This window comes from Meles meles, chromosome 20 (assembly GCF_922984935.1).
Source record: "Meles meles chromosome 20, mMelMel3.1 paternal haplotype, whole genome shotgun sequence".
Taxonomy (NCBI): domain Eukaryota; kingdom Metazoa; phylum Chordata; class Mammalia; order Carnivora; family Mustelidae; genus Meles; species Meles meles.
The window spans coordinates 28,510,193-28,536,923 of record NC_060085.1 but is presented as its reverse complement, the minus strand read 5'-3'; the positions used below and the strand labels follow the sequence as shown (position 1 = coordinate 28,536,923).

At 41.2% G+C, this 26,731-nt stretch overlaps 1 protein-coding gene across 8 annotated transcripts in view; it reads left to right on the top strand.

Moving 5' to 3' along the window:
* Positions 1 to 26,731, top strand: part of FHIT (fragile histidine triad diadenosine triphosphatase) — a 1,485,305-nt gene that overhangs the window by 1,189,617 nt on the left and 268,957 nt on the right. For all 8 annotated transcript variants that reach the window (XM_045989789.1, XM_045989788.1, XM_045989791.1 and 5 more), the window contains one exon: positions 856 to 885. In XM_045989789.1, the coding sequence (XP_045845745.1) occupies positions 856 to 885 (30 nt within the window). The remainder of the gene's footprint in view (positions 1 to 855; positions 886 to 26,731) is intronic.

The window sequence follows — 26,731 nt, the reverse complement described above, 5'->3', positions numbered from 1 at the left end:
ACTGATGCAGAGTTCGACTTCATCTTGGCCACAGCAGGGCAAATGTGCTTACCCATTAGTCTGGGTTGCAGAGGTAGAAAGACTTGCTAAAAGTTGCAGGGTTCTATTTTAGTTTTACAGTTTTTGACTATAGGCATTGCTTGGTATCTCAAACCCGCTAAACACTTGCTTTTGCTTTGTATCATGATGATGACTGGGCAAGTTAGCTTATTTTCAGCTAAACCAATAGTTTTGTTGTGTTTTAAAAAGCTGAGAGGAGGAACCAGGATGGGGAAAAGGCCCAGCAACAATGAATGCTCCCCTATCACCCCACCTAAGGTCAGGACAGCCAGAGAGGGCCCACTCTTGGGTGATCTTCTCATATAAGACAACCCATTTTCTGCTTAATGGATTATGTTTACAGCAGGATTTTTTGTTTGCTTGTTTTGTTTTGGGTTTTTTTTTTTTTTTTTTTTTTTGAGTAGAGATCTCTAGTAATCAGACATTAAACTACATCTGATTTAAAGATAACCAAAAGGTATGATAATTTACCTCCCCAAACATTTCCAACCTTCCTTTAATGCAATTAAAACCATAGCCAAGAGCAAAGAGCGTGGAAAGTGGCAAGAGGGTTGGCTCACTGGATAATTTATATCACTTTTATACATAACTTCTTACTTACTCTCAGTCGGAAATTGAGGAATGTCTGGTCCCACACATTTGAGGTGAATGGACCCCATGAGAATACTATAAATTAACACACAATGAAATTGGTTCTAAATTATTAACGGGAGATAGTTCTGAATAAGCAGGAGATACCATCTATCTAGTATCACCCTGTTATTTATCTGTTGTTTTTTTTTCCCCTTCTTCCAGGATGGGCCTGAAGCGGGACAGACTGTGAAGGTGAGTGCTTATTACATGCATACAAATTAATAAGGAGCAATTATGAGAACTAATAAAAATCACACTGAGCCATTTGCAGCACATTGCTGTTCATTATGTTATCTTTGAGGTCAGAGAGACCCTCAGTGTTAGAGCCATAAATCCTGACATTATAAACTATGCCAAGCAATATGTTTCCCATTAGTTTACAAGGCATTTACCTTTTGTAGTAAAGTTAGTATTGCGGAAATGCTAAAACAGAAGCTAAATCAAGAAGTCCAAAAACAGAGACTGAAGTCAAAGGAGTTCGAGTGAGGTCATGTGCAGGGTACAAGTGAGCCCTGTGTGGACTGACGGGTCCCATGTGAAGTTGGGATGTCTCTGTTGCTCACACACCCTCTTTCTGCCTCGTTGTTCTTGAGCATCCGGCGATACAAGGTGCTGGCCCACACTTCTCCTTTGCTTCACGCCCTGCTTCTCTTTCTTCTCTTTTTCTCCACCCACATACCTATACTTTTCCTCCCTTTGTACCTCATACCAAGGTTCTAACCTAATGGAGTCAGTGGAGCTCAAAGATGGGTTTTTAACTGTGCTGCCAGAGGAAAGGAGGATTTATTAGGATACTCTCTGCTTCCCTAGTAAAATTAAATTAAATTAAATTAAAATAAAATAAAATAAAATAAAATAAAAGAATAAAACCTTGGCTTATTCTGAAGCTGCGTTTCAGCCCCCTTCATACAAATGAAAATTCCTCTGCAGTTAGGTCCTACATCTAAATCATAGAAAAGGCTATTTTTTTTTTTCTGTGCTAGAAATCAGAAGGAAGTGAAACCAGGGTGCTAATGTCATAGTTTGCAAATTACAGTTTTAGGAATTCGAGACTGGCTGTGAGTGGCTAAGGAAATGCTTGGCTCCAAACAATGCCAGAAAAAAATAGTCCTTTTTTGGGGCACCGGGGTGGCTCAGTGGGTTGTCTCTGCCTTCAGTTCAGGTCATCATCCCAGGGTCCTGGGATTGAGCCCCGCATTAGGATCTCTGCTCAGCAGGGAGCCTGCTTCCCTCCTCTCTCTGCCTGCCTCTCTGCCTACTTGTGATCACTGTCTGTCAAATAAATAAATAAAATCTTTAAAAAAATAGTCTTTTTTTGATATTAGTTTGCATATGGTTTTAATGGTTTAATGTTTAATGTTTAACAGCTACTATGGGACTTTTAGAATCTCTGGGAAGTACTTCTGAGAAACAAATGCCCTATAGGGACTGCCATCAAATTCTTTGTGATAAAAAAGAGCTAGCCTCCTGATTGCTCCAAACATATGATGTCATAGGAACAGAGGGGATGCAAAGCTTCCCTCCAACCCACTGTCTACCCTCCATGCCAGTCTTCCAAACATGCAGCCACTAAAAAGAATATAATATGTGTAGCTGCTTTTTGAAATTGTTTCTTGAAATACAAAACACAGTGTTTAAACCTGGTTGCTAGCTTTTTAAAAACTCAGTATGCTGGGCGTTTGGGTAGCTCAGTCAGTTAAGAGTCTGCCTTTGGTTCAGGTCATGATCTCAGGGTCTTGGGATCAAGTCCTGCATCAGGCTCCATGCTCAGCAGGGAGTCTGCTTCTTCCTCTTCCTCCTCCCTACTCATGCTCTGTCTCAAAATAAATAAATGAAACCTTAAAACAAACAAACCCTCAATAGGTAGATGTAGATTCCAACAACACTAGAGTTAGTTAGATGCTGTGAGCACTATCTAGTTTGACAGAATTCTTTCCGCGGTTGGAAGTCCAGCTGTAGAAGCATAGCTAATAATGTGGGAGAATGCACAGATTGATATGATGTACATTTTAAACATCTCATAGAATTTCTATGAATATATATGTAATATCTCAAAATTTCACTTGGAAATTCTGAAGGGGGCATTAAAATTATGTCCAAAAAAGCAGGCATCGAATAGAGACAAAAAGTCAGTGAGCGGTTGCCAGGGGCTGGAGGAAGGAAGGCGTGGGGAGTGACAGCTCAGGAGTCCAGGTCTCTTTTTTAAGCTGACGAAAATGTTGTGGAATTCGATAGTGGTGATGTTCTTGCAATGTAGTGAAAATTCTACAACCCAGTGCATCGTACTTTTTAACATGGATGATTTTATTGTATTTGAACTCTAACTCAATTAAAAAGAATAATAAAATACAGTTTAAAAACAAACAAACAAACCCAAAACCAACAAACACCACGTCTAGCAGGGCTGGGCCCCAAGGCCATAGACTCACTGACTCTAGTTGTGACTACCTTTTTTGGTGTCCCAGTTATCTAGCCAAAAATGTTAATGGTTTTGTTAGCTTCAGCAGGGAAACCTCTGGCCTATAGGGCTCATACATGAAGTGTCAAACGTGATTATTATCCTCACCACTGTCGTTACTCAACATAAGGTATTGTTGTTGTTTTTAACAATTCTATATTTTTGAATTAGTAGATTGTATTGCTTTGGACATCTCTCGCCTGTTTCCAGCCCAGTCACAGAATTCCCCCATGCTGCGTGGGGGTGGGGGTCCTCTTACCTCCTTTGTGGAATATAAAATGGCTAAAAGGTCACAACCACATGCATGCCAATGAAACCTCGACCGGCGTATGACAGAGTTTGGAAAACTGTCCTTTTCTACCAAGTCCACATCTGCCAAGTTGTCTATGTTTTAACAAGTGCATGCCTTATATTGCCTGCATTAACATTAATTTTGGTGTTAGTTAAAAAAAAAAAAAAATGTTGACCCTTTCAGTTCTCATTCTAAATCTTTGTGTTTGGGGCTTGGGAATCTTCCTCCTGAACCGGCACACCATATGGGTCTTCTCAGAGCATGGCTGTTTGTCAGCCTCGTTATTTTATGGTGATAAAATAGTAGCTGGTAAGGGCCACATCCCACTGACACGTGGAAGCCAGCCTTCCAGGAGCCAGCCCCTCCAGGGAGCAGGGCAACCCCTTCAGTCTTCAGCTGCCAGCTTCCGAGCCTGCAGTTCAAGACAGAGCATTTCATATTTTGAAATGCACCCAGATGCACCTTTCAGGGTAGTACTTGACAGCCTGCGAGGGGAGCACACGGTGACGGTGGCCTTCATCTCTGCCTCTGCATCTGACTCTTGGTACGCTGCTCGATGCCTGGGTTCGGAACCATTTGTGTCTCGGGTGGTGAGAACAGTAAGCCCAGTAATGATCTCTTGCCCTGAAGCCACTGTTGTTACTCTTAGTGAAGGTGTACCCCTGTGTGAGACTCTTAAACGTGGTGCCACTGTAAGGTTTTTTTGTTTGGGGGCTTTTCGATGCCGCTTTGCAAAGAACAAGGATGGCCTCGCGTAGTTAGTAAGTAATTCGTAGCAGGAAAGGGAATGGGGAAGTAAAAAAGTGACCTCTTATTTTTCAGTTCATTATTCAGTCTCCTTTTGAATTTAAAAGTAATAAAGCCCTGGTATCTACCCAGTGATCATTGCAACTGTCTGGACATCCTGCAGGCTTGAGAAACAATCTCTTTTTTCTGGCTTTAGGCATGTCCCATAATATGCGTCTGCATATCACCGTATATATGTTACAGCCATATGCCACTCTTTTATTAACCTTTTCTGACTCCCATCCCCCATCTGAAGTGGTTCTGCCAAAGCCTTTACTCCCTATCCTGTTCCCTTATTTGATTTCTTTCAAGGCATTCTTTACCGTTTTTTTTTTTTTAATTATTATTTGTTTGTGTGGCTCTTTTTGTATCTGTACCTATATTTCCATAGCTCCTTAAAAATGGTAGCCTTTGAGGACCTTCATTTTGTCATTGTCTACTATGGCCCTTTTGGGTGGTATGGGGGAAGATAATGGGACTTTGATACAGCAAACCTCTGCTTGTCAGTTTCTAACTTGAATTAACAAGGAGCAGTAGATGATAAGTACTTGCATTTCGGTGTGCAGTCAGGGGTCTGGGTTTCTTGGGATTTCTCTCAAGAATCCCCTTTATTTCAGGCATCACTGACAAAGACCAGAATTTCCACTAATCAGGTTCCCAAATCATATTCCAAAATGTAATTTCAGCTAGCCAAACCATTAAAGGCAGTGTTCTACCCTTTAAAAGGGATGTTCCTTTGTAAGTTTAATGTGAGTTATCTTTTAAAGTAATTACTATGTGCATCTTTGGGTGGGAGGGTGTTTTAGGTATATTAAAGTGAGAAATTTATGGAAGGCAGGTAATCTAGAATCTCATAAGAACTCTTTATGGAATATGCTTGCTTACCCTTTTCTGTGTTTATACCTTGAGTCCCCTACTTAAATATTTAATTTTCTAATATTAAGGCAGTGGGAAGTGTCTTAATAACTATTGGTTTATTAACAGTTACTTTTCAGATTGCTAAAGAAAGAACAAGAAAAGGAATTCTTTAGAAAAGTGTGATTTAAAAATTAAAACCAAGGGCATCGAGGTGGCTTAGTTGGTTAAGTATCTGCCTTTGGTTCAGGTCATGTTCCCAGGGTCCTGGGATCGAGCCCCACATCAGAGAACCTGTTTCTCCTCCCTCTGCTGTTCCCCCTGCTTATGCTCTCTCTCTCTCTCTGTCAGATAAATAAATAAAATCTTTTAAAAATTATAAAAATAAAAAATTAAAAAAAAAAGCAACTCTATCATTTACTGAGAGGTCTCTACAGTCCTAGAGAAGATTTTCTAGTGAAAATTTGGTAATCTTTTCAATTCATGAGCAAAGAGGATATTTTAGCTTTTTGTGAAGTCCGGTAGTTAATACACTTTGGTGTCAGTCCGAGGTTCCATGGGAGTATTAGCTCTGCTATTTTACCGTGTGACTTTGGGCAGGACTCTTAACCTCTCTGGACATCTATGCCTTCATTTTTCAAATGGAGGGAATTGTCTATTGTACGGAGTGATGTGAGGAGAAACCAACATGAATAAATAGCCCAGTCCACCATATACTGCCCCTGGGATCTTGTGCATGTCTCTTAATATAAACTTACCCTCAGTTTTCTCATCTGGAAAATAGGCAAAGACTGGACGTAAAGAGAATATACTTGGCATTGAGATTATCTGAGGCTCTGATAAGTTCACAACTACACTCTGAATTCTGACACTGTTAACTTTTGCCATTTTGCTTAAATTCTTGAAACTTTCTTCTGATCATATGACTTGTGTTTTTGAATATTGACTTTGAATTTATTGTAAAAGTGACCAGTTGAATATTCAGAACCTACCTTATTAAATGGGAGTAAAAAAATCTTTACCCTGATATTTTTTTAACCTCTGCTGTACCCCTCAGTAATAGGTAACTCATGGTTCTAAACCAACAGTATACTTCAGTTACTTGATGTAGGTTTTCACAAAGCAGAAATTTGCCTGCCCCCTTATGCTGATTCAGTAGGTCTGGTGTGGGACTTAGGACTCTCTGCATTTTAACAGATACTGTAAGTGATTCCCATGCACACCTTGTCTAGTGTATAGCATCAAACTGATGAGAAGATAGGAATCTCCATATAACTCCTTGCTTTCAAGACAAATGAATTCCTTTTGTGTTTTTTTTTTTTTAAGATTTTATTTATTTATTTGGGAGAGAGAGAACACAAGTGGGGTGAGGGTCAGAGGGAGAAGCAGACTCCCTGCTGAGCAGTGAGCCCGATGTAGGACTCTATTCTGAGAGTCTAGGATCGTGACCTGAGCCAAAGGCAGACGGGTAACAGTTGAGCCACCCAGGCACCCCATCACCCCAAATGAATTCCTAAAATTTGGTGCACACACAATGGAGAAACAGATACCTTAAGAATGAAAATGATTTTATGTGACTGCTATTTATTATTTTCATCTGTATAGAAATTTCACGAGAGCTATGATTTGCCAGAGAACTTTTATCCTCTGATTCAAGCCGTGACAAAAAGTGCCTTTCTTGTGTTTATATCTCATGCCTGAATTACTGCCAGAAGAATTAGTATTTTAAGGACACAGCAGCTTTTATCTTGTGGAACTGCCTGAGAATTTATATCTCTTCTCTCACAGTGAATCCAGTTTGCCTGATTTTGGTGCTCAGAGGATGGGTTTAGGTGTACATGTGGGAGCAGATACCTCCAAACCTGCCCCTCCCTTCTGGCATGTATGTGTGTCTGACTCTCCTTCCCCTTCTGGTGATCTGGGGGCACAACCTCAGGTGCCTGGCTCTCCAGGCAGGAGAATGGAACCATGACCCTGCCTGTCTCCTGTTGGAAACTTTCTCTCTCCTATTAAACCTCCAACCTTCTTCTAAGTAGGTTATCAAATCATTGTATTTTTCCATTTCTAAAGAGTTGATTTTGATTTGCATGATGTCATGCAAAGCCCTGAAAGAAAAATTACCCAAGCCCCCTGGTGTTTTCTGGTTACTCTTTATTTATTTATTTTTCTCTGTTCTTTCAATGTCACAGGCAGCTTCGGTAGAGGGGATGGGGGATGCTGGAAATGGAATGAGGACGGAGGGGAAGTGTCATCACGATTCCAGCCTACTGACAGAGAGGGAGGACTCTGGAACCAGATGGCCTGGTTTCAGTTGCACAGCTGTCCCCTACCAGTCAGTCGTATGACCAGCAGAAGTCAACCTCTCCTAGCCCCACCATTCATTTATAGACTGTTAAAGTGAGAGCCTCAGTGATACCCTACCTCCCAGGGATGTTGTGAAGACCAAAGGGATTAATGCATGTAAATGCCTTTAAAACAGCCCTCGACCAGCAGCACGTCTGCATAAGTGTTTGCTTTGGTTTTATAATTTTCACTTAATCCTCCAAACCCGTAAGAGTGGGCATTGGTATTTTACGCTTAAGGAAACCATGGTGTATGGAGGTAGAGTAACGTATCAAACCACATGCGGCTAACAGATGGTAGAGCAGAGATTCAAACCTAGGCCTGTCTGAGGGCCCCTCTCCATTGTATCATGTGGCCAGCGAGTCCTAGAAAACACGTTGCCCCCAGTAAGCACAGAGGAAGATGCTCAAGGAGAGACTTTGTGAATATTTTGTCACCCTCAACACAGATTAATCTGTATTATTTTGCTTTGCTTAGGATAACATTGCCTTCTTCCTAAAAAATACCCAGAGGATTCTCTCTGTCTAACTTTATTATACAGGTGAAGGTTAACTCAACCAAATGCTGCTTTATTGCTGTGCGTCAGTTCGTAGCAGAATGATACATTTTAGATGTTCAGTTTTTCATTAGCGCTACCAAACAAATTTCTTTATTAATTGGAGGACCTGACATAAGCAAAGTGGATATTTGGCTGTTAAATTTATTTTGAGATATGTAACGCAGAAATATGGCCAATGTGTTGAAGATAGATTCTCAGTGCCGATGTTTTATAGATTTCAGCAGGCTGTCTTTTACAACTGATGTTCAGTCGGGGGGTTTTACTCAATCACTTGTCATGTCAAATATCCTGTGAAAAGCAAAGTGCTCTGTAGACCCAAAAATGCTCCATTAATGTAAGGCGTAATTATTCAGTCACCTTCTTACCTCTGTTGCTGCCGTCTGGGAAAGTCACTCACTCTTGCCATTTTGTTGTGGAAGACTAGGTAGTCAGTAAGTCATCACCAAAGGAATCTCCTTCTCATTTTGTTGCTCTGTATGCTTCAGGCCTGGGAAATAATTTGTAGAATTCTCCAATTCCATATAACCAGCTCATGGTAGCTTTAAAGTTTTGAAACTGTGGCATCTAAATAATTGACTTGGCCAGAATGTCAACCATATGTAAACAAACAAACGAAAAAGAAAAAAGAAAAAAAAAAGAAACATGAAAGAAGAGGTAAAGTTAACTCAGCCCAATTAGTCATGTGACAAGAATTCAGTTTTGATGAGATGTGGTCATGTCAGTCTCAGTAGACGAACCATTTGTTATAAACCATACCACACACCTTAAATAGCAAATGGGGAGGGAATGGCCATTAAATAATGTGTGATTTGGTTGAAATTGGACACTGTAGCTGAGAAAGATATGGTTGACATTATAAACTTTTGTTTCAGGAGTTATTGAGAGCAGAAATAATAACATATAGAAGCAGATTCCTTATAGACTGTCTATATTACATGTGAAAATGCAGATCTGTATATTGCTTAGAAATTGGACACAAATAGGATTGGGTCCTCCCCCCCACCCCACCCTGTGGAGACAGTAAGGAGAAGGAGCACACTGTAGGATGTCAGGGGCACCCAGGGACCTTCAACCCTGTAATTACGTTTTCTCATTAAGGTGGGTAATGTGTACCTATTTATTCATTACATTATTTATATTTTATAATATCATCGATATTTTAAAAGTATTTTGAAAAACAATATACAGTTTTCTCTATAATTTTTTTTTGACAGAGGTCTCACTGGAAGGTTTTCCATCAAGAAATGATTTTTTTAATTCATTATTTTTCCATAAAAAAATATGTCCTTAGCATGTAACCAGTTCTCATACGTCCTACATTCAGATTGCTGATGATGGGGCCCCTAAAATAGATTTTTTAAAAGCTTACAGTTGATTCAATTGTTGCCCAGATTTAGGAACTGCTGTTTTATGTATTTCTATAAATACATTTTGATTCTGGGTCAAAGTGACCGAGGCATGATTCTTGCTGCCATATCCATCCTAAGTTACTCTGTCCCTTTCAGGAACTCCTCTTTGCCTTTTACACTAAAGCCATTAGTAAAATAATTAAGATCCAAAAGCAGTTGGAATCCTAAGGATTTGATGACTGAGCCTAGGTCAGATGGAAACCAGCTTAATGAATTATAGACGTGGCAACCTACAGAGCTACAGACATGGAAAAATTAGAATAATGACTTTCCTAATGACATTTAAGTGAGAAATACGGGCTTGTGGAGGATCTGTAATGGCCCTTGGGCCAAACACAGCGAGCAATTTTGCCCCCTCCCTAGTGTGAATTATTAGGGCTGGGAAAGGATAATGTTGAAATTTTAACTTCACGTGCAGCCTCATAGCAGATTCCCTCTGCGGAGAAGCCGCTCGTCTGCCAAGATTAGGGAAATAGAGGTGGACATCTCTGGAAGCCTCCTGAGTCCCATGAATCCTGAACCTCAGGGGGAGAGGGCAAAATGTATGGTTTGAAATGCTTCTGGGCTCATTCGACATAATATTTTGAGGTCCTGGAATGAAAACTCCCATTTTTCCCCCTGTTCTTAAATAGGCTTTTCTTGTTCCTGATACTACATGAAAAATCAACACAAAGTTGTTAGGTTGTTGATCTTGCCTACAGTGGTTTATGAGAATAAACAGCGTTGAATGAACAAAGCGAACTCACCAAACACTCTTTTACTTCGTGGTGAAATCCATTTATCCTAAAGTTCACATTCAAATATCCCACCGTAGCATCCACGTATCTGGACCTGTTTCCTGAAAATATGTTTTCTTATCAGGCTTTGTGTGCTGGGGCCCTGGCAAACAACCCAGCTGGGCCTTTTATTTGTGTTTCTGTTCATCCGTCAGTTATAAATGGTATAAATTCCCAGATGTAATCAGGTTCTACAGTATAATTTTGATAAAACTGTTCAGCCATGCAAAGAGTAAATATGATTCCAAGCTCAGCCCTACCATCAGATGACCAGAGAGGAGAGTCACTCTCAAGGAAGAAACTCAGAGCCTGAGATAACTCGGAGAATCCCAGAAGGGGAAATGACCTTGGAAGGCATGTGGTATCCTCACCTGCTGTGCAAACGATCACCCTCCTTAGCCTCTAAATTGCTCTGTCCTCTTCTTCTCTATCTGGAAACCCAGGCCACTTCTAGATTTGAACCACTCCAATCTGTGTTTGATGATGAGAATTTCCTCACCATTGAAGTATCCTGTCCCTATCTCGCAGGAAAAGAGCATCCTGTCTGCTCATGTTTTATTATCTAGCATTTAGTCTTTATTATTTTAATTTATTCTTGCAGGGCCTACTATGTACTAGGTATTGTCACAGGATCTGGCAGACCAAGAAGAGTGAGACGTAGTCCCTGTCTTTAAGGGCAGTCACTGAAATAAGTGCTTTCACAGAAAAGACTGAGGGTTTGCAGATGTTCTGTTGTGCCTATGAATTCCTCTCCCAGGAAGTGTTTAGTGATCACCTGCTAGGCGTCTGGTGCTCCCAAGCACTGGGGTACAGTGGAAGAACAAGCATCCAAGGAATAACTCTCAACCTATTGTCTGTCTTCCTCTGTGCCCAAACGGACATAGAAAATAATTGTGAGTTCTGAGTGGTACTAACAAGGCAATAACAGGGAGCTGCGAAAGGACAAACACAGAGGGAGGAAAGATGGTGGAGTGATTGCTCTAGATAGGGAGTGACTGCTGGGGAGGTCAGCTGAGACCTGAGGAATGATACGGAGAGCTGGGGAGGAAGAGAATTCTGGGCAGAGGAAACAGCAGCAATGAGCTTTCCGAGTTCTGAGAGATGATGGATGGCCCCGGTAGCAGGAATTTGGGGTATAGAGAGGTGAGCAGGAGTCATACCAGGCCTTGTACACCCTGGTAAGTAGTTTTAACTCGATTTTAAATGTATTCGGTATTTACATTTTATTCCAAGTGTAGAGGGTATGTCTCCTGGGGCAGATGTGATGGGTCACCTGAATTAATTTGGTTTTTCAGTTTCTAAGCTCATTTTTTCCAGAACTTGAATAACTTCATCTCCTATCTATTTTGAGCACTCTGGTTGTCTCTCTGGGATGCTTTCTGTATTCCTCTGTTATCTAGCAGCCAAGACATTAGGGTGTGTTTAAATCCATCTCTAAATCTGGGTGTGAACTCTGCTTGGTCTAATTGGCACACTTTTTCATACAAGTCCAGATATGAAGCATTTTAGGCTTTCGGGGCTGGAGGTCACAATTTTACACCTGTCTCTGTAGCCTAAAAACAGCCACAGAAAATATGTAAATGGATTTGCAATAAATGTGGCTATATTCCAATAAAACTTTATTTATAAACCAGGCCCGGGCTGGATTTGGCCCACAGGCTGTCCTTTACTCATCCCTGGCCTAAGCCATTTCTCTCTGAAACAGTTAGGACTTCAGTTAACTCTCACCTAAGCCATTTAGAGGGTAGGATTCCATTCACTTCAGGGATGGTTCTTCCCAGCATCTCGGAGAATTTATATCCACTGTTTGTGGGAAGGGACGTGAATAAGGAAGCAGGAACTCTGACAGCTGCTGACAGCTACCTTATGATTCCTGGGGAATCTTGCTTTAGGACAAAGCAAATGCTGGACCGGAATGGCTGACCTAAAAGTTGGACCCTTGGAGACATTATCAAGTGGCTGAATTAACCCATCCCGAAGTCTGCACCACCTCTAGACTTTTGGGGTAGGTGATCCATTCAAACCCCCTCTTGTTTAAGCCGACAGAATTGCATTTTCTGCCACTTCCAGTGGAAAGCATCCTCAACTCAATCATCTTCTCTAAAATATTCAGTTATCGTTACTCCTTAATATGCTTAACTGGCAGTTTGCGTAAAGCGCGACTGCATATCTGCGATACTCATCACACGCCAATGGGAATCTTTGAGTGAAAGTTGGAGAATCGATGGCCCTAGAAAAGCTTAACTTCCAACAGGCTCCCTTTGGTGCATGACCACAAGGTAATTCCATTAACTTTAATGATGGTCGTGCTGTACAAAATGGGCCCTGTTAGTCTATTCTTCCCCTTGTCTTTAACATTAAATCTTATCCTGCAGCTAATTCTTCAGGGTAAGATATGTGCACCAATGCCACTCATTTCTTGGCCTTTATTAATATATGCAAGACTCTCTCAGGGAAGGAGTTGAGTACATTAAAAATGAATCCACTGACCCATTTGTCGACTGTGAGAAAACCCCAGCGTCGGGGACATCAATGGATGATTATTGATTGTTGTAAGATCCAATAAAACCATAAATATGCCTCAAACAATTACTGTGGCCACATTAGCAAATTATCAAATCTATAACTTGCTCTGGAGCTTGCCTCAGAGATTTAAATAGAATGCCAGAGGGAGAAAAGTTGTATTTTAGGAATGTGACAACTAGGGCAAGGATAGAGAAATTTATGATTTAATTTGCCGGGCAATCTAATTGAGAATAACTGTTGGATTTCTAAAAAGTGAACTTTGATTAGGTTTAACCATCAGAAATAAACTGGAAATATGGGTCGGTTTATCGTTTTCTGAGAGTCTGTCAGGAGGGGGAAAGGAAAGTGTTCATTGCAAGGAATGACTTTCCTGGGTGACCTTCCACCCTACCTCCTGTGTTCTTATTTCCTGTGTGCAAATAATTGGGTTATACCTGAGACTAGCTGGCTCTTTCCAGAGACGTGCTTTTTGCTTTTCTTCACTGAGTGTCAATTTTCCCCCATTTAGAAATAAATCAATTCAGAATGAAATTACCCAGAGCATTCATTTTTTACCGTCTAGTAAATGAGCCTCTCTAAAGAACAGGAGGTCCTCCCTTTTCCAGTTCAGGCTTAATAGCATCCTCCTCTTGCCCAGAAGTAGTGCAGAGCTGTTGTCCCTGGCTTCTCCAGTCTTTTCATCTTTGGGGGACTGCTAGGTGGTATTTGCTTTGTAACATGTACACTGGCATGTTCATAGATCCCTTTGCATATTTTCTGAAGATCTAAGGTGCAGTCGGACTGCCGGGTTTAAAATTTCTAACCCGTAGCAGGTTGGGACTGAGCTGCCTGTGGCCTCTTCTCATCCATTAGCCATTATCATCATTCATCTGCAGCCCTGGCCTCAGCCACACTCTGATGACAAGCACACCGGTGGCTAGGTTTTCAGGAATGGATGGGCTCATCTTTCAGCTCACTTCAGGAAAATAGAAAAGCAATTTGCACAAAGATAAAGGAGATTTCATAGTGATCGGGGTAGAACTGGCTAACGGATTTCTACAGGCAGTCAGCAAAAGCTTGAAAACCCAGCTGAGAAATCATAAATTACTGCTAACTGTCCTAATTATCCCTTGACACTCTGTGTTGAAACCTGACTAAATTTTGCTGAAACTTACAAATAGGAAAGAAATTTTAGGGTTTAATAAATTATCCATAATAGAAATGCTGAGAGAGAGAGAGAGAGAGAGATGGCTAGAGCAGAGAGCTCATATTGATTACCCAACAGTTTCCTGAGCCTGAGCAAGAGGTAGGGGTAAGGTGGGGTGGGGGGAATGTGTTAGATAAATTGTAATGTTAATTACAAACCTAATAATGATATTTATCAGGCTCATCAGGTTAAAGAGACTATGAGTCAACTCCCAAGGTCATTACCGGAATAGCCATGGTAAACGTGTAATTTGTGTCAAGTTGACTTGTGAACATCATGTTCTTCACTGCAAACAACATCGTCAACATACTAGTTTTAAAGGGTCACACACTGACGAGATGTATGTGTCTCTTTGTATTTTAATACAATCATCTTTTACTCATTCATCTTTCACGTTGCATAGTTTCAGCTTTACCTTCATCCCTTGTATAAATCACACAAGAGTCTTCTAGAGATGTCTAGCTTACTTGTTACCAGCTATCTTATTCCACTTGTAGATAACTCCAATTAGAAAAGTGTGTTGTTCCTTTCCCATTTTCTTCTCTTCCTCCTCCTCTTCCTCTTCTCTTCCTGTGAACCAGCAGTCACAAGACTGGAATCTTGGCTCTTTTGTTTTTTTCTCTCTGGAGTCTGGGCACTCTGGTCTAATCCTGTGTTTCCTCTTCTGCCTAGAAACCTTATAGGAATTGGAAGAAATGTGCCCTTGTTTCTAAGGACTCACTGGTGCCTTTAACTATGTATATGGCATGGCTTTTCCTCCTTTGCCAAGCTTGTCCCTACATCTAGGTGTTCTCTGGGGATTCTTCTATTTTAAACACATTGCCAAGAATCACATGGGGGCATCCAGATGGAATAGGCAGTGTCTAACTGCAGTCCTTGATACATAGTAGGCTTTCAGTCAGTGTTTGTTGAACATGTCGAGGGTACAGAGCCTCGGGGCTGGGTGTTCATGCTGCAGATGAAGACTGTAGAAAACTAGATGGTTAGAAACGCGTTGTTGACAGTTACAGGCACTGTTGTATGGTGGGGATTTGTTGGCTTCTTCATATTTTGAAGACCACGGACCACTGGTCAATGATACGGGATCCTATGATGTCACTACCTTCAAGCCCAGCTGGGCAATAAATTGATAGAGCTGCTCTTTGATCTCACTGTGGACACATGCTAGCAACAGAATGAATTCTGAACTAATATTCTTAATTAAGTGGTGATCTGTGGGGGCTCTTTTTTTCCACACCAAGGGTGTTTTCAGAGACTGACTGTTCTCATGTCTAATACCCACCAAGCTTTCATGCTAATTATTTTCCCTCTAGCAGGCATACAAAAGTCACCTAGAACCCTTTGACTCTTTGGGGGTGACAATTAGAAGCATAATTTAATGAAAAGCGGCTAACTCATTAAATTCTGAGGGTTGGAAGGATCATAGACTCTTTGAAGTCGGAGAGCTATAAACTTTTTCTGTGGAAAAAACTCAGGTATAGCCACAAAATGTTCCATTTCATATCAGGGGTCTCCTGGGCCCCTGTCACCTGTCCGTAGGTGCTCTCCTGGCCTTACCTGAATTGCTGTCTTCCACCTACATTCAGGGTCAGGTAGAATTACTAACGTAAGTGGATGGGATAAATCTTGAGGCAGGTTGCAAAAAACCCTGTTCTCCCCATTGGGGAGATTTACCTTGGAACTTGTGTCTCTCACTCATGGGAATTGTTTGCTCTGTGGATTCAAAATCTGGCTCCATTGACTCTTAGTTGTGTGGCTTTAGGCCAGTGGCATAACTCTTGTCGCCTTTGTTTCCTTGTCCGTGACATTGGAAGGAGATGACTCCCCCTTGCACAGGATTTTGTGAATATCACAAAAAGCTACGGAAGGGAAACTCTCCCCACAGTGCTTGGCACACTGTATTTTTATTTACCAGTGATTTATTGAGAACTCGAGGGCTCGCCAGCCTCCCTTCTAGCTTTGGTGATGACAACAGGCATGGGGAGATGCAGTCAGTCCCTACCCTCCAAGAGAGCATCCTCTTGGGTCTTCATCTCCATCACCCCTGTGTCAGGCGAGGCTCATGAGAACTTAAAGAGAAACCCCTGGAGAGGAGCGAGAGTGAATTCCGGTTGGTTTCCAGCCCTTCCTGCCATCCTATTAACGGGTCCAGAATTCTTACTAATGGAAGCACACTGGTTTCCAAGCAGAGTGATCAAGGGGGGCAAATGGCACTGAATGTGCAGAGCTAGATTTTGCAAGCAGTGGCGTCTACCCCGTGTCCCTGGGAGGGTGGGGGAGCATGTGTATCGCATCTAGACAGACATACTATCTGCCAAGCATGTGCCCCTCAGACGGATGTTTGCTCCTTTTAGAAGCGGAATGTTACTAATCCTGAGCATCAATGGATTCTTGAAAAAATGGACAGTAGCATGATTGAGAAAGTATTTCCCCCATAGCCCAGCCAAGAGAGAACCTTCTTCTGGTGTTAAATTTGCGTCACGGAAAGTGGGGATTTCCTTCACCTCTGAGGACCAGGTGTGACCTGAAACCACCCTTGAAGTTCACATGAACTCATTTCAGTCAGCTGTGAAATTTCACTTCCCTCTTCAAAAGACTCATTCTGATTTGAAGATAGAGTTAGGAAATATGAGAAGTTGAGATTGGGGAATTAAAAGGCTTAGACTTCAAAGAGTTAAATCTCAAGTTCCTTTTAAGAGCACAAAATTGGAAGTTTCCTTGGAATGAGATTGGATGTAAGTTATAAATGTGATGAGGTTTTGTTCTCTTTTTATTATTATTTTTTAAGGCCACCACAAGATTTCCTTTGTAGCTTCCTGTTGGCAGCCGCTGAATTGGGGTGTCTAGGATGTGACTGTCAGAAGGAGAAACAGAGCTGAGGACATACTCTGGCCTCCATAGGGTGGGAAGTTTCTCCAGCAAAGTCAGGGATGGATGGCGACACTGCTTCCTTGGGAGAGGGGTCCTGCTGCCCTCCTGTCCCACCTGTCACAGTCCCGCTGCCACCTCCACAGACTAACCCCAGAGAACATTCGTTATGCAAACACTCTGCCATCTGCCATGCTGTGGAGGCTTCCAGACTACAACAGAAACAGGTGTGGTGTCAAAGTAACTTAGTGAGGAAACAAGCTGAAGGGAGAACTCAGAAATAGCCTGTCGCGTTGTGAGCTTTTCCTCACCCTTGGCCCCGGGACCCTGGCCCGGCAGCACCAGACCTCACCAGTGGCTGGCTCTTTGTAAGGCTTGTGAGGTCGGTTTGGCCTACAGCCAGGTCCCAGGCGGTGTCAGGGTGATGTGTGACTTGCCGGTGGCAACAGGCCTCCTGGTGGGGATCTCTCAGCAGAACCCCCTCCTGGTCTGCAGTGGGAGTGCCCTTCTTAACCTGCTCTCCAAGAGGCGGTGCCTTGCTGGAGCTCTGAGAAGAATTTGTTCCTCTGTCAGAGAAGGCATGGGATTCTTTCCCCCCTTTAGAACTCTAGGGAAGAATGAATTCTCAGGTTGAAATGCTGTCTGTGGAACTTCTCTTGTGATGATGTGCCAAGGCCATTCGAGTTGGATTTTTTTTGGATAGTGGATTGTCTGTATTCCTGAGAGGTGTATGTGCTTTCATTAAAGGAATTGATGGTTACCTCATCTTTCAATAATTGTCATGAACATCTATTTATATTAGCAGTAATACTTTGCATTTTTTTAATCAACTGACAGTTCTAAAGTGCTTCACATCACATGCTTTAAATGATTTGTACTGGGCAAAATAGCACAGGGGAAAAGGCTTTGGAACCAAAATGCCAGGGTTCAAATCCTGCCTTTATTATTGTTATTATTGTTACTATTATTTTTATCAGGTATTTGACTTTGGGCAAGTTGTTTAACACCTTTGATCCTCAGTTACTTCATCTGTAAAAGGCAGACAATGATCGTGCGTGGCTTCGTAGAATTGTTGGGAGGATCCTAAGAGTTCAGGAAAGTATAGGACTTTTATCACAGTGCTTAGCATATGGGACACCTCAGTGAATGTTAGCTCTTATCCCTGAACTATCAACCTCATCAGTGCTCTTGTTGCTGTGCTGCCAGCATCCTCTGAAGTAGGTATGTTGCCAGGAATTTTATCTTAACTTAAAAGGTGAGACGACTGAGGCTCAGAGGGGGAAAAGTGACTTGCTCAGGAGCTAGAATCCAGTCAGAGGCACAGCTAAACAGACAGAAACTCAGACCCACAGCACCTCATTTACAGGGAAAATGTTGGTAGAGTCCGCCCGATGCGCTCATATGGCCTGGTTTCTGCAGTCACAGCCTCATCAGAATGTGGCTAACAAGCTCAACTCCCGGCAACAGCTTTTAAACACAACATTTCATTGTCTGTGGCAGAGGAGGGTGGAATCTGGAACTTGATTCTGACACGGAGTTTTCTAAACAGGGAAAGCAGAGGCCCTTTGCAAACTGTTTGAGGTGTCATAAGTTCCACCATTCTCAGGCTGAATATGACATCTCCCTTAAATTAAAAATTCTTCCATGCTCACACTGATATTATTTTAGAATTTTTTATGCTTTTATTTTTTTTTAAGATTTTATTTATTTATTTGACAGAGAGAGATCACAAGTAAGCAGAGAGGCAGGTAGAGAGACAGGAGGAAGTAGGCTCCCTGCTGAGCAGAGAGCCCCATGTGGGGCTCGATCCCAGGACCCTGAGATCATGACCCGAGCCGAAGGCAGCGGCTTAACCCACTGAGCCACCCAGGCGCCCCTTTTTTATGCTTTTAAAATACACTCCATGTATAACCAATTTTATCTCTTTTATTTATTTTTATTTATTTTTTAAAATATTTTATTTATTTATTTGACAGAGATCACAAGTAGGCAGAGAGGCAGGCAGAGAGAGAGGGGGATGCAGTCTCCCCATTGAGCAGAGAGCCCGATGTGGGGCTCGATCCCAGGACCCTGGGATCATGACCTGAGCCGAAGGCAGAGGCTTTAACCCACTGAGCCACCCCGGTGCCCCAATTTTATCTCTTAAAAAGTGATAAGTTACCAGCCTTGAAGAATGTGTGAGGAACAGTAACAAACAGTATGGGTCACTGACTTTGTAGAGTATAGTTCTGAGCTCCAGACTTAGAAACTCTGTGAGACTTGGTACCTTTCTCCCACAGATATGCAATTCTGGAGGAAGGACAGGAAATGTATATAAAGAACCAACAACAGGGCAGCATGTTGTAAGGACCAAGCAATGAGTTTAAGGTGAAAAGTAAACACCGTGGATTCAGAGGGTAAAGAAAGTGTCTTGGGTAGAAGAGAACTTTTTCTCTCAGTGAAGCCATTCTATAAGAAGAAGGGTAGACAACAAATTGCCCGTGGGAAATAGTAGAGGCAGGAGCCATTAATGGGATTAAATATGCTTGTCCTTTTTGGTTTTTAGCAGTTATTCTTTCGTAACACTTGAACTTCTTATGGGTAGAATCACTACCTTGGGACCTAGGTGTTATTGTTGTTGATATTCTTGCAAAGTTGTGCTGGTGATTTTCAAGTCCTTTCTGTTCTGTGAGTAAGTGGCAGGTCAGTGTCTGTTGCACAGATAACCTCTCTTTCAGGTGCCTTACTCGTGGCACTGCACACAAAACATTATGAAACCCTTTGGAAGACGAGAAAATAGGCACAGGGCGGCATACCCTATGTAAAATCTCTAGTAAGTGTGTGGTAAAATTCAGGTGGTTTGAGTTCAAGGATAGGATATTGGTTTTTGCCGCATGTGTTTGCTCATTGGCTGCTTGTTCCAGTCTCTGGCAATTATTTTCAGTTTCCTGAAAATCTTGATTGGTGTTGGTGCACACTTATAAAGAGCACTAGTAGAGAAATGATTTTGTTTTAGTGGAAGCATTGTCCATTGATCCATTTGAAATATTCTACAAATTGATTTTAGCATTAGTATTTGTTTAAATTAAAATTGGCATTTGTATTTTCCTTGGGAAACTTAATTATGCAAATAATTCCTAAGTGTACAACAGGAAGAAAACAGAGTATAAGTCACCCACAGCAGATATATGTCTTGTATTTCTGGGGTGTTGATGGCAGGCTAGTTCTCATTGCTTAGCTTCAAAGTAACTATGTGCAGAAATAAATAATAGCATACTGATTTCTGGAGGGGGGAAGCAGGAAAAAAGCAGTGAACTCTGGGCTTCAAGCTCTGTATTCTTTATATATATATACACACATATATATACACATATGTATATATACACACACACATATATACACATATGTATGTGTATATATATTTATACACATACATATGTGTATATATATATTTTTTAACATATAATGTATTACTTGCTTCAGGGGTACAGGTCTGTGAATCATCAGTCTTAAATAATTCACAGCACTCACCATAGCACATACTCTCCCCAGTGTCCATAACCCAGCCACACTATCCCTCCCTCCCACCCCCGAACAACCCTCTGTTTGTTTCCTGAGATTAAGAATCTATTATGGTTTGTCAGTCTCCCCGGTCCCATCTTGTTTCATTTTTCTCCTCTCCCTTCCCCTCATGACTCCCCACCCTGCCTCTCAAATTCCTCATATCAGAGAGATCATATGATAATTGTCTTTTTCTGATTGACTTATTCCACTTAACATAATATCCTCTAGTTCCATTCACATCACTCACTGCAAATGGCAAGATTTCGTGATTTTTTTTTTTTCTGATGGTAGTATACTATCTGTTGTATATATATATATACACACATCTTCTTTATCCATTCATCTGTTGATGGACATCTAGATTCTTTCCATAGTTTGGCTATTGTGGACATTGCTGCTATAAATATTTGGGTGCAGGTGCCACTTCGGATAACTACGTTTGTATCTTTGAGGTAAATACCCAGTAGTGCAATTGCTGGGTCGTAGGGTAGCTCTATTTCCAACTTATTGATGAACCTCCTCACTGGTTTCCAGAGTGGCTGCACCAGCTTGTATTCCCACCAACAGTGTAGGAGGGTTCCCCTTTCTCCACATCCTCGCCAATATCTGTCATTTCCTCACTTGTTATATTATAGCCATTCTGACTGGCATGAGTTGGTATCTCCTTGTGGTTTTGATTTCTATTTCCTTGATGCTGAGTGATGTGGAGCACGTTTTCATATGTCTGTTGGCCATCTCGAAGTCTTCTTTGCAGAAATGTCTGTTCATGTCTTCTGCCCATTTCTTGATTGGATTCTTCTTTGAGTTTTGAGTTTGGTAAGTTCTGTATAGATTTTGGATACTAGCTCTTTATCTGATATGTCATTTGCAAATATCTTCTCCCATTCCCTCAGTTGTCTTTTGATTTTGTTGACTGATTCCTTTGCTGTGCAAAAGCTTTTGATCTTGATAAAGTCCCAATAGTTCATTTTTGCCCTTGCTTCCCTTGCCTTTGGTGATGTTTCTAAGAAGAAGTTGCTGTCCCTGAGGTTGAAGATGTTGCTGCCTGTGTTCTCCTCAAGGATTTTGATGGATTCCTGTCTCACATTGAAGTCTTTCATCCATTTTGAGTCAATTTTGTGTGTGGTGTAAGGGAATGGTCCAGTGTTATTTTTCTGCATGTGGCTGTCCAATTTTCCCAACACCATTTGTTGAAGAGACTGTCTTTTATCCATTGGACATTATTTCCTGCTTTGTCGAATATTAGTTGATCATAGAGTTGAGGGCCCTCTGTTCTGTTGCATTGATCTCTGTGTCTGTTTTTATGCCAGTACCATACCGTCTTGATGATTAGTGCTTTGGAATAGAACTTGAAGTCTAGAATTGTGATGCCACCATCTTTGGATTTCTTTTTCAACATTCCTCTGGCTACTTGGGGTCTTTTCTGGTTCTATGTACATTTTAGGATTATTATTCTGTGATTCCAGAAGCATTCAGGACTCATTGAGGTAAGGAGGAAGAGACTAACTGAGAGGAAAAGAAAGGTACTTCCTAGAGAGCAGCAAGATAGCAGTCAGTTGAGTAAAGCTGAAGGCTGGGATACTAATGTGTCTTTCTGTTTGAGATTCTAAGAAGAGGCTCAGACAAGTGAATTTATAAGAAAGGGATAATATGAGTTCAGTGCAAGATCCCATTAATCCCATTAGCTAAAGGATTGTGGGAGAACCCCTTGGGATCTCGATTTCTATCAGCATCATTTATGTTCTAGGCCAAATCAGGCCAAATGATACAGCAAATACTGGGTGAAGAAACATCTTTTTACTTGAAGAAATTCTCAGTCCTTTTCCCAAATACCTAAATTTCCGTAAGAATTTGTATAATAATGGGTTTTGCCCTGTGGGTTTAAATTCAAAAAAGTTGTGATTTTCTGCTTGCAAGATCACAGGATGCTATGAAATCTCATTCATCCATTTAGCATTTACTAACCACCTGCTAAGTAACAGCCACTGTCACACACAGCCTGATCTTTTGTATGTACTGCTAAGGAGAACAGATGTGGTCCCTCACCTCACAGGGCTGATAGTCTGCCAGAGTCTGCCACCCTTCACATTTACCTAAAATAGCTCATCTTGATTCTTCAGGTTTGAACCCATGGGAGGATTATTTATAGGAAAGACACCTGGAAAATGTAATCAATAGCCATAATCAGCCCTAAACCCCATTTCTCAACACTACTGTGTGTCTAAAAATTTTTTATAAAAATTTATTTCCTGGAACCTTTTGTTCTTGATTTATGGCAAAAGCTCTATAATGACTATTTTAAAAATGACTTAATAAGGCAGTAGTTTTGCCGCTGTTCTAATATGCCAATAGATCACTTAGGTGTCATTTGTTAAACCACTTAGGTCAATAAAAATCCTTTCATTGTTTTTCCCCAAGTGGTCATTGAGCCACGTAACACCAGCCTTAGTCCTTTGCTCACACTGCTTTATCTGCTTTTGGCTGGCATGGGTTATTAGTAATTACTTCTTTACAGACTATTAGCCAAGAATTATCATGATACGGTAATGGTAAATGTTCCCAAAGATCAAATGTCCTAATCAGAAAGCAAAGTGGAGGAGTAAGCAGTTCTTCAAAGTGGATTGAAATCTGGTGAGTGAGAACTGGCTCCCTCATACGCTCACATATAATTGGAAACACTGACTGCTTGCTTAATATGGAACAATATACTTTCTCTCAGTGTATTTTAAGATTTCACATGTATTCATTTAATAGCTGATGTACATGAACTAGCAACTGATGAAAATCCACGGGAAATAGAATTGGAAATCATTCTGACTGAAGCAAACAAGTGCGTTGGCACCACAAGCGTTCATCTTGTCCCCTTTCTCTCGTCACGCTGGATAGCTCCCTGAGCACGAACAGACAGAGATCTCACTTGGAGGAGTTTTATAATTTCTTTTCTGACTGCAAAGATAATGCTTGTTCATTGTAGATTTTTTGGAAAATACAGAAAAAATACAAAGCAGAAAATGGAAATCATCCATGGTTAAATATTTTAGCTGACATCTTTTTTTTTAACAACCACAAAAAGAAGGCTTCATAAACTATGAGGGTTTCTTATTATTTCCCACTCATGGTTAGGGGGAAAAAACAAACAAACAAAACAAACAGCATACAAACAAGATTTGGTAAGGTTATCTTTTTTTTTTTTTTTAAGATTTTTTTTATTTATTTGACAGAGAGAGATCACAAGTAGGCAGAGAGGCAGACAGAGAGAGAGAGAGAGAGAGAGGGAAGCAGGTTCTCTGCTGAGCAGAGAGCCTGATGCGGGACTCGATCCCAGCACCCTGGGATCATGACCTGAGCCGAAGGCAGCGGCTTAACCCACTGAGCCACCCAGGCGCCCGGTAAGGTTATCTTCCCCATCCATTTTTCTGACCTTTCTTCTCTGTTGTATTTGAGATATATCAGTTCTCTATCCAGGGAAATCCCCGTCAGAGAAAAGAACCCCTCTGTTGTCTGTGTCTCTCTTGGTTTTTCTCTCTCTGATGTTTGTGGAGAGGAACATGTCATTTTGATATAATGATGTCTGGGAAATTGAGCACAATTTGTTAAAAATAAAGCCATGTGAAAATTGCGAGAGGGAAAAAGGGAAGGATGACAGGTGGGCAGCTCTGTGTTCCCTGAGACAGAGTCCCTGTGAAGACACCAAACCCAGCGCAGGTGAGCCTCTGGTTGAACCCACATAGTGAGGTCTCCCTCTCTTCTGTTTAGCTAGAGATTGTGAAATATAATGATTTGCAAGCAAATCAGAAGCAAAATAGAAGCTTCTTTATACCATAATTTGATATTTGAGACCCCCAGAAGCCCAGCCTTTTGAGCCTTACTGTGCCACCATGAGGTAATTCCTGGGAATGATTCTCATCTCCCACAGACACCTGTAAAACCCTTGTTAGCGAAAAAAACGTTAACCCAAGTACACACAAAAGACCCTTGTCTTGCTCTAAGGGGAACCAAAGCTAAGGCCCTCCTTCATCTCCCAGATGGTGGCAGAGGTTTGGAGTCTAGGTCATTTGTATGAGAAAGCAATCATCTCATCCCTCTGCAGCCAAACTGACCTAGTAAGAAGGCTGTCTCCCTAGCCTCAAAGGTTTCCGGGGAATCAGAGCTCACACTGTCTTCCTATAATAACAGCATCTGAAAGGCTGGGGACATGGGGGCCTGACCTGTGAGATTATCAGCCTCTCCTAAATGGAAGCCAGTGGAAGACAGTGAAAATCACCATGTATCTGCTTTCTCACATTTCCAGGTACTTCATATCCACTGACCTGCCCAGAACCACCTTTATTTTTTTTAAAGATTTTGTTTATTTATTTGACAGAGAGAGAGTAAGAGAGAACACAAGCAGGGGGAGCAGGAGAGAACAGGCTCCCCACTGAGCAGAGAGCCTGATGCGTGGCTCCATCCCATGACTCTGGGATCATGACCTGAGCCGAAGTCACTTGCTTAACCAACTGAGCCACCCAGGCTCCCCATGCCCAGAACCTTCTTAAAGCCTGAGTCGAAAGCCCTGAGGTGAGATGCTCTCCGTTGCCTTCAGCCCAAGCTGCCCCTCAGTGGCAGCCATCTAGATAGCACTTAGTGCAGTCATATATCCATCAGCCTGAGATCGTGTATGCTGCCAGCATAGATAGGGGAATCTGTTGCCAGCTAGCACCCTAAATACCACCTGTCCTTTGCTTTTAGGACTTTGGCCCTGACCTCCATAGGGAAGTCTGCCCTCAACTCATAGGTGTTTGCTCCTTGTCTCCATTTGAAACCCTACTGCCTATGTGTGTTTATTCAATCAAAATCTGTCCTTTTCTGTAGACCGTCAGCTCAGGAGAATGGGGCCATGCGTGTCCCCACTGCCTCACTGAGTGTGTGGCCCAGAGGATTAGTCCAGGAAACACCCAAGTGAGAGATATTGTGATAATAACATGGAGATTAGAGTCTGTTTACTTGGAAAAGGACATTTTCACATGTTTGCTTTGTTTGATCATGTAATAAAGGAACCAGCCGTAGATTCTGTCAAGGCATTAGGCACAGAATAAAATACCAAAGAACAGGGAGGTGGGAGAGAAATTCATGAAGCTACTTAAATTTTTAATCCTACTTTTAAAGGGTAAAGTCAGATATGTTTTCAAGCTGTTTCTGCATTTTTAACGAGTGTAACTTTGGAATATTCAGCAGTGAAGGTGACCTGCGGGATCCCTGGTTCGGTATGGGAGGCTACATGTTAATTTCATATTCTCTTTTCCTTTCAGATTTGCAGGAAGAGTCAGAGCCTCACACCTTTTTACTTGAAAAGCTCATACACATTCCCTATAAACCTCCCAAATGTATAAAATAATTACCCAGTAGACAAAAGAGCAGGGCTCCTACAGTCAGATATTCGTTCACGAATCTATGTGAGGCATTGTTCCATCCTGGATCAGATTACAACTTGTTCCCGCTTTCAAAATATATTTCAAGTTACATTATTAAAATGCACCATAAGGCGTCTTTGTGTAGAAAATCGAAAAATAGGACTTTAGATGGGGCAGACTTCTCTATACCCCCAAGTTTTTTATTTTCCTTGAAACATTCCTTCACTTTGAAAAATATAAGTAGGCCATGGAGAGAAATGCCTGATGTGAATTTCTTCTAATAGCCCCAAACTCTTCTTTCAAATTACTGCAAATGCAATTCAGCATTTTTTAGTGCCAGATTGATGGGGGAAAGAAAGTGCGTATTAAGCTTTCTTTATTAATTAAAGGCAGTGAGGAAAGAGTCATCCTAGCTCAAGTTTATGAAAACAAATAATGCTTGAAAACGAGCTTGCAGTATAAAAGTGGCCAATGTTGTGCGTTAATAGTTGGTGTTTATGTTGGGTATCATTGCCTTGGAAGGGGCCAAACAACTAATGACTGGTGGGATTCAAGAAAGAAGAAAGTCACAAGATTTTGAATGGGATTTCAAGTTAGATTTTGGAAAACCATTCAAGGAAACTATCCAGAGAAATGATTCTGTTTTTGCCCTATGAGACAAGCAAGATGAACTAATAGATCATTCTTGGCTTTAATTCTTAACATTGTTCATAGCCAGGCTCTTTTATACCAGGTGAATGATGATCTGGGTCACCACCAAAAGTAGGTAGTAGAATGAAAACTTTTACAAAGTAAAAAAAAAAAACAAAAAACAAAAAACAAACAAACAAAAAAATATATATATATACACACACACACACATACATATATAATTATATATGTATATATATATGTATACATATATAATTATATATGTATATATGTGTATATATATTATATGTGTATATATAATTATATATGTATATATGTGTGTGTATATATGTATATATACACACACATGGTATGTGTGTATATATGAATTATATATATACACACACATATATATAC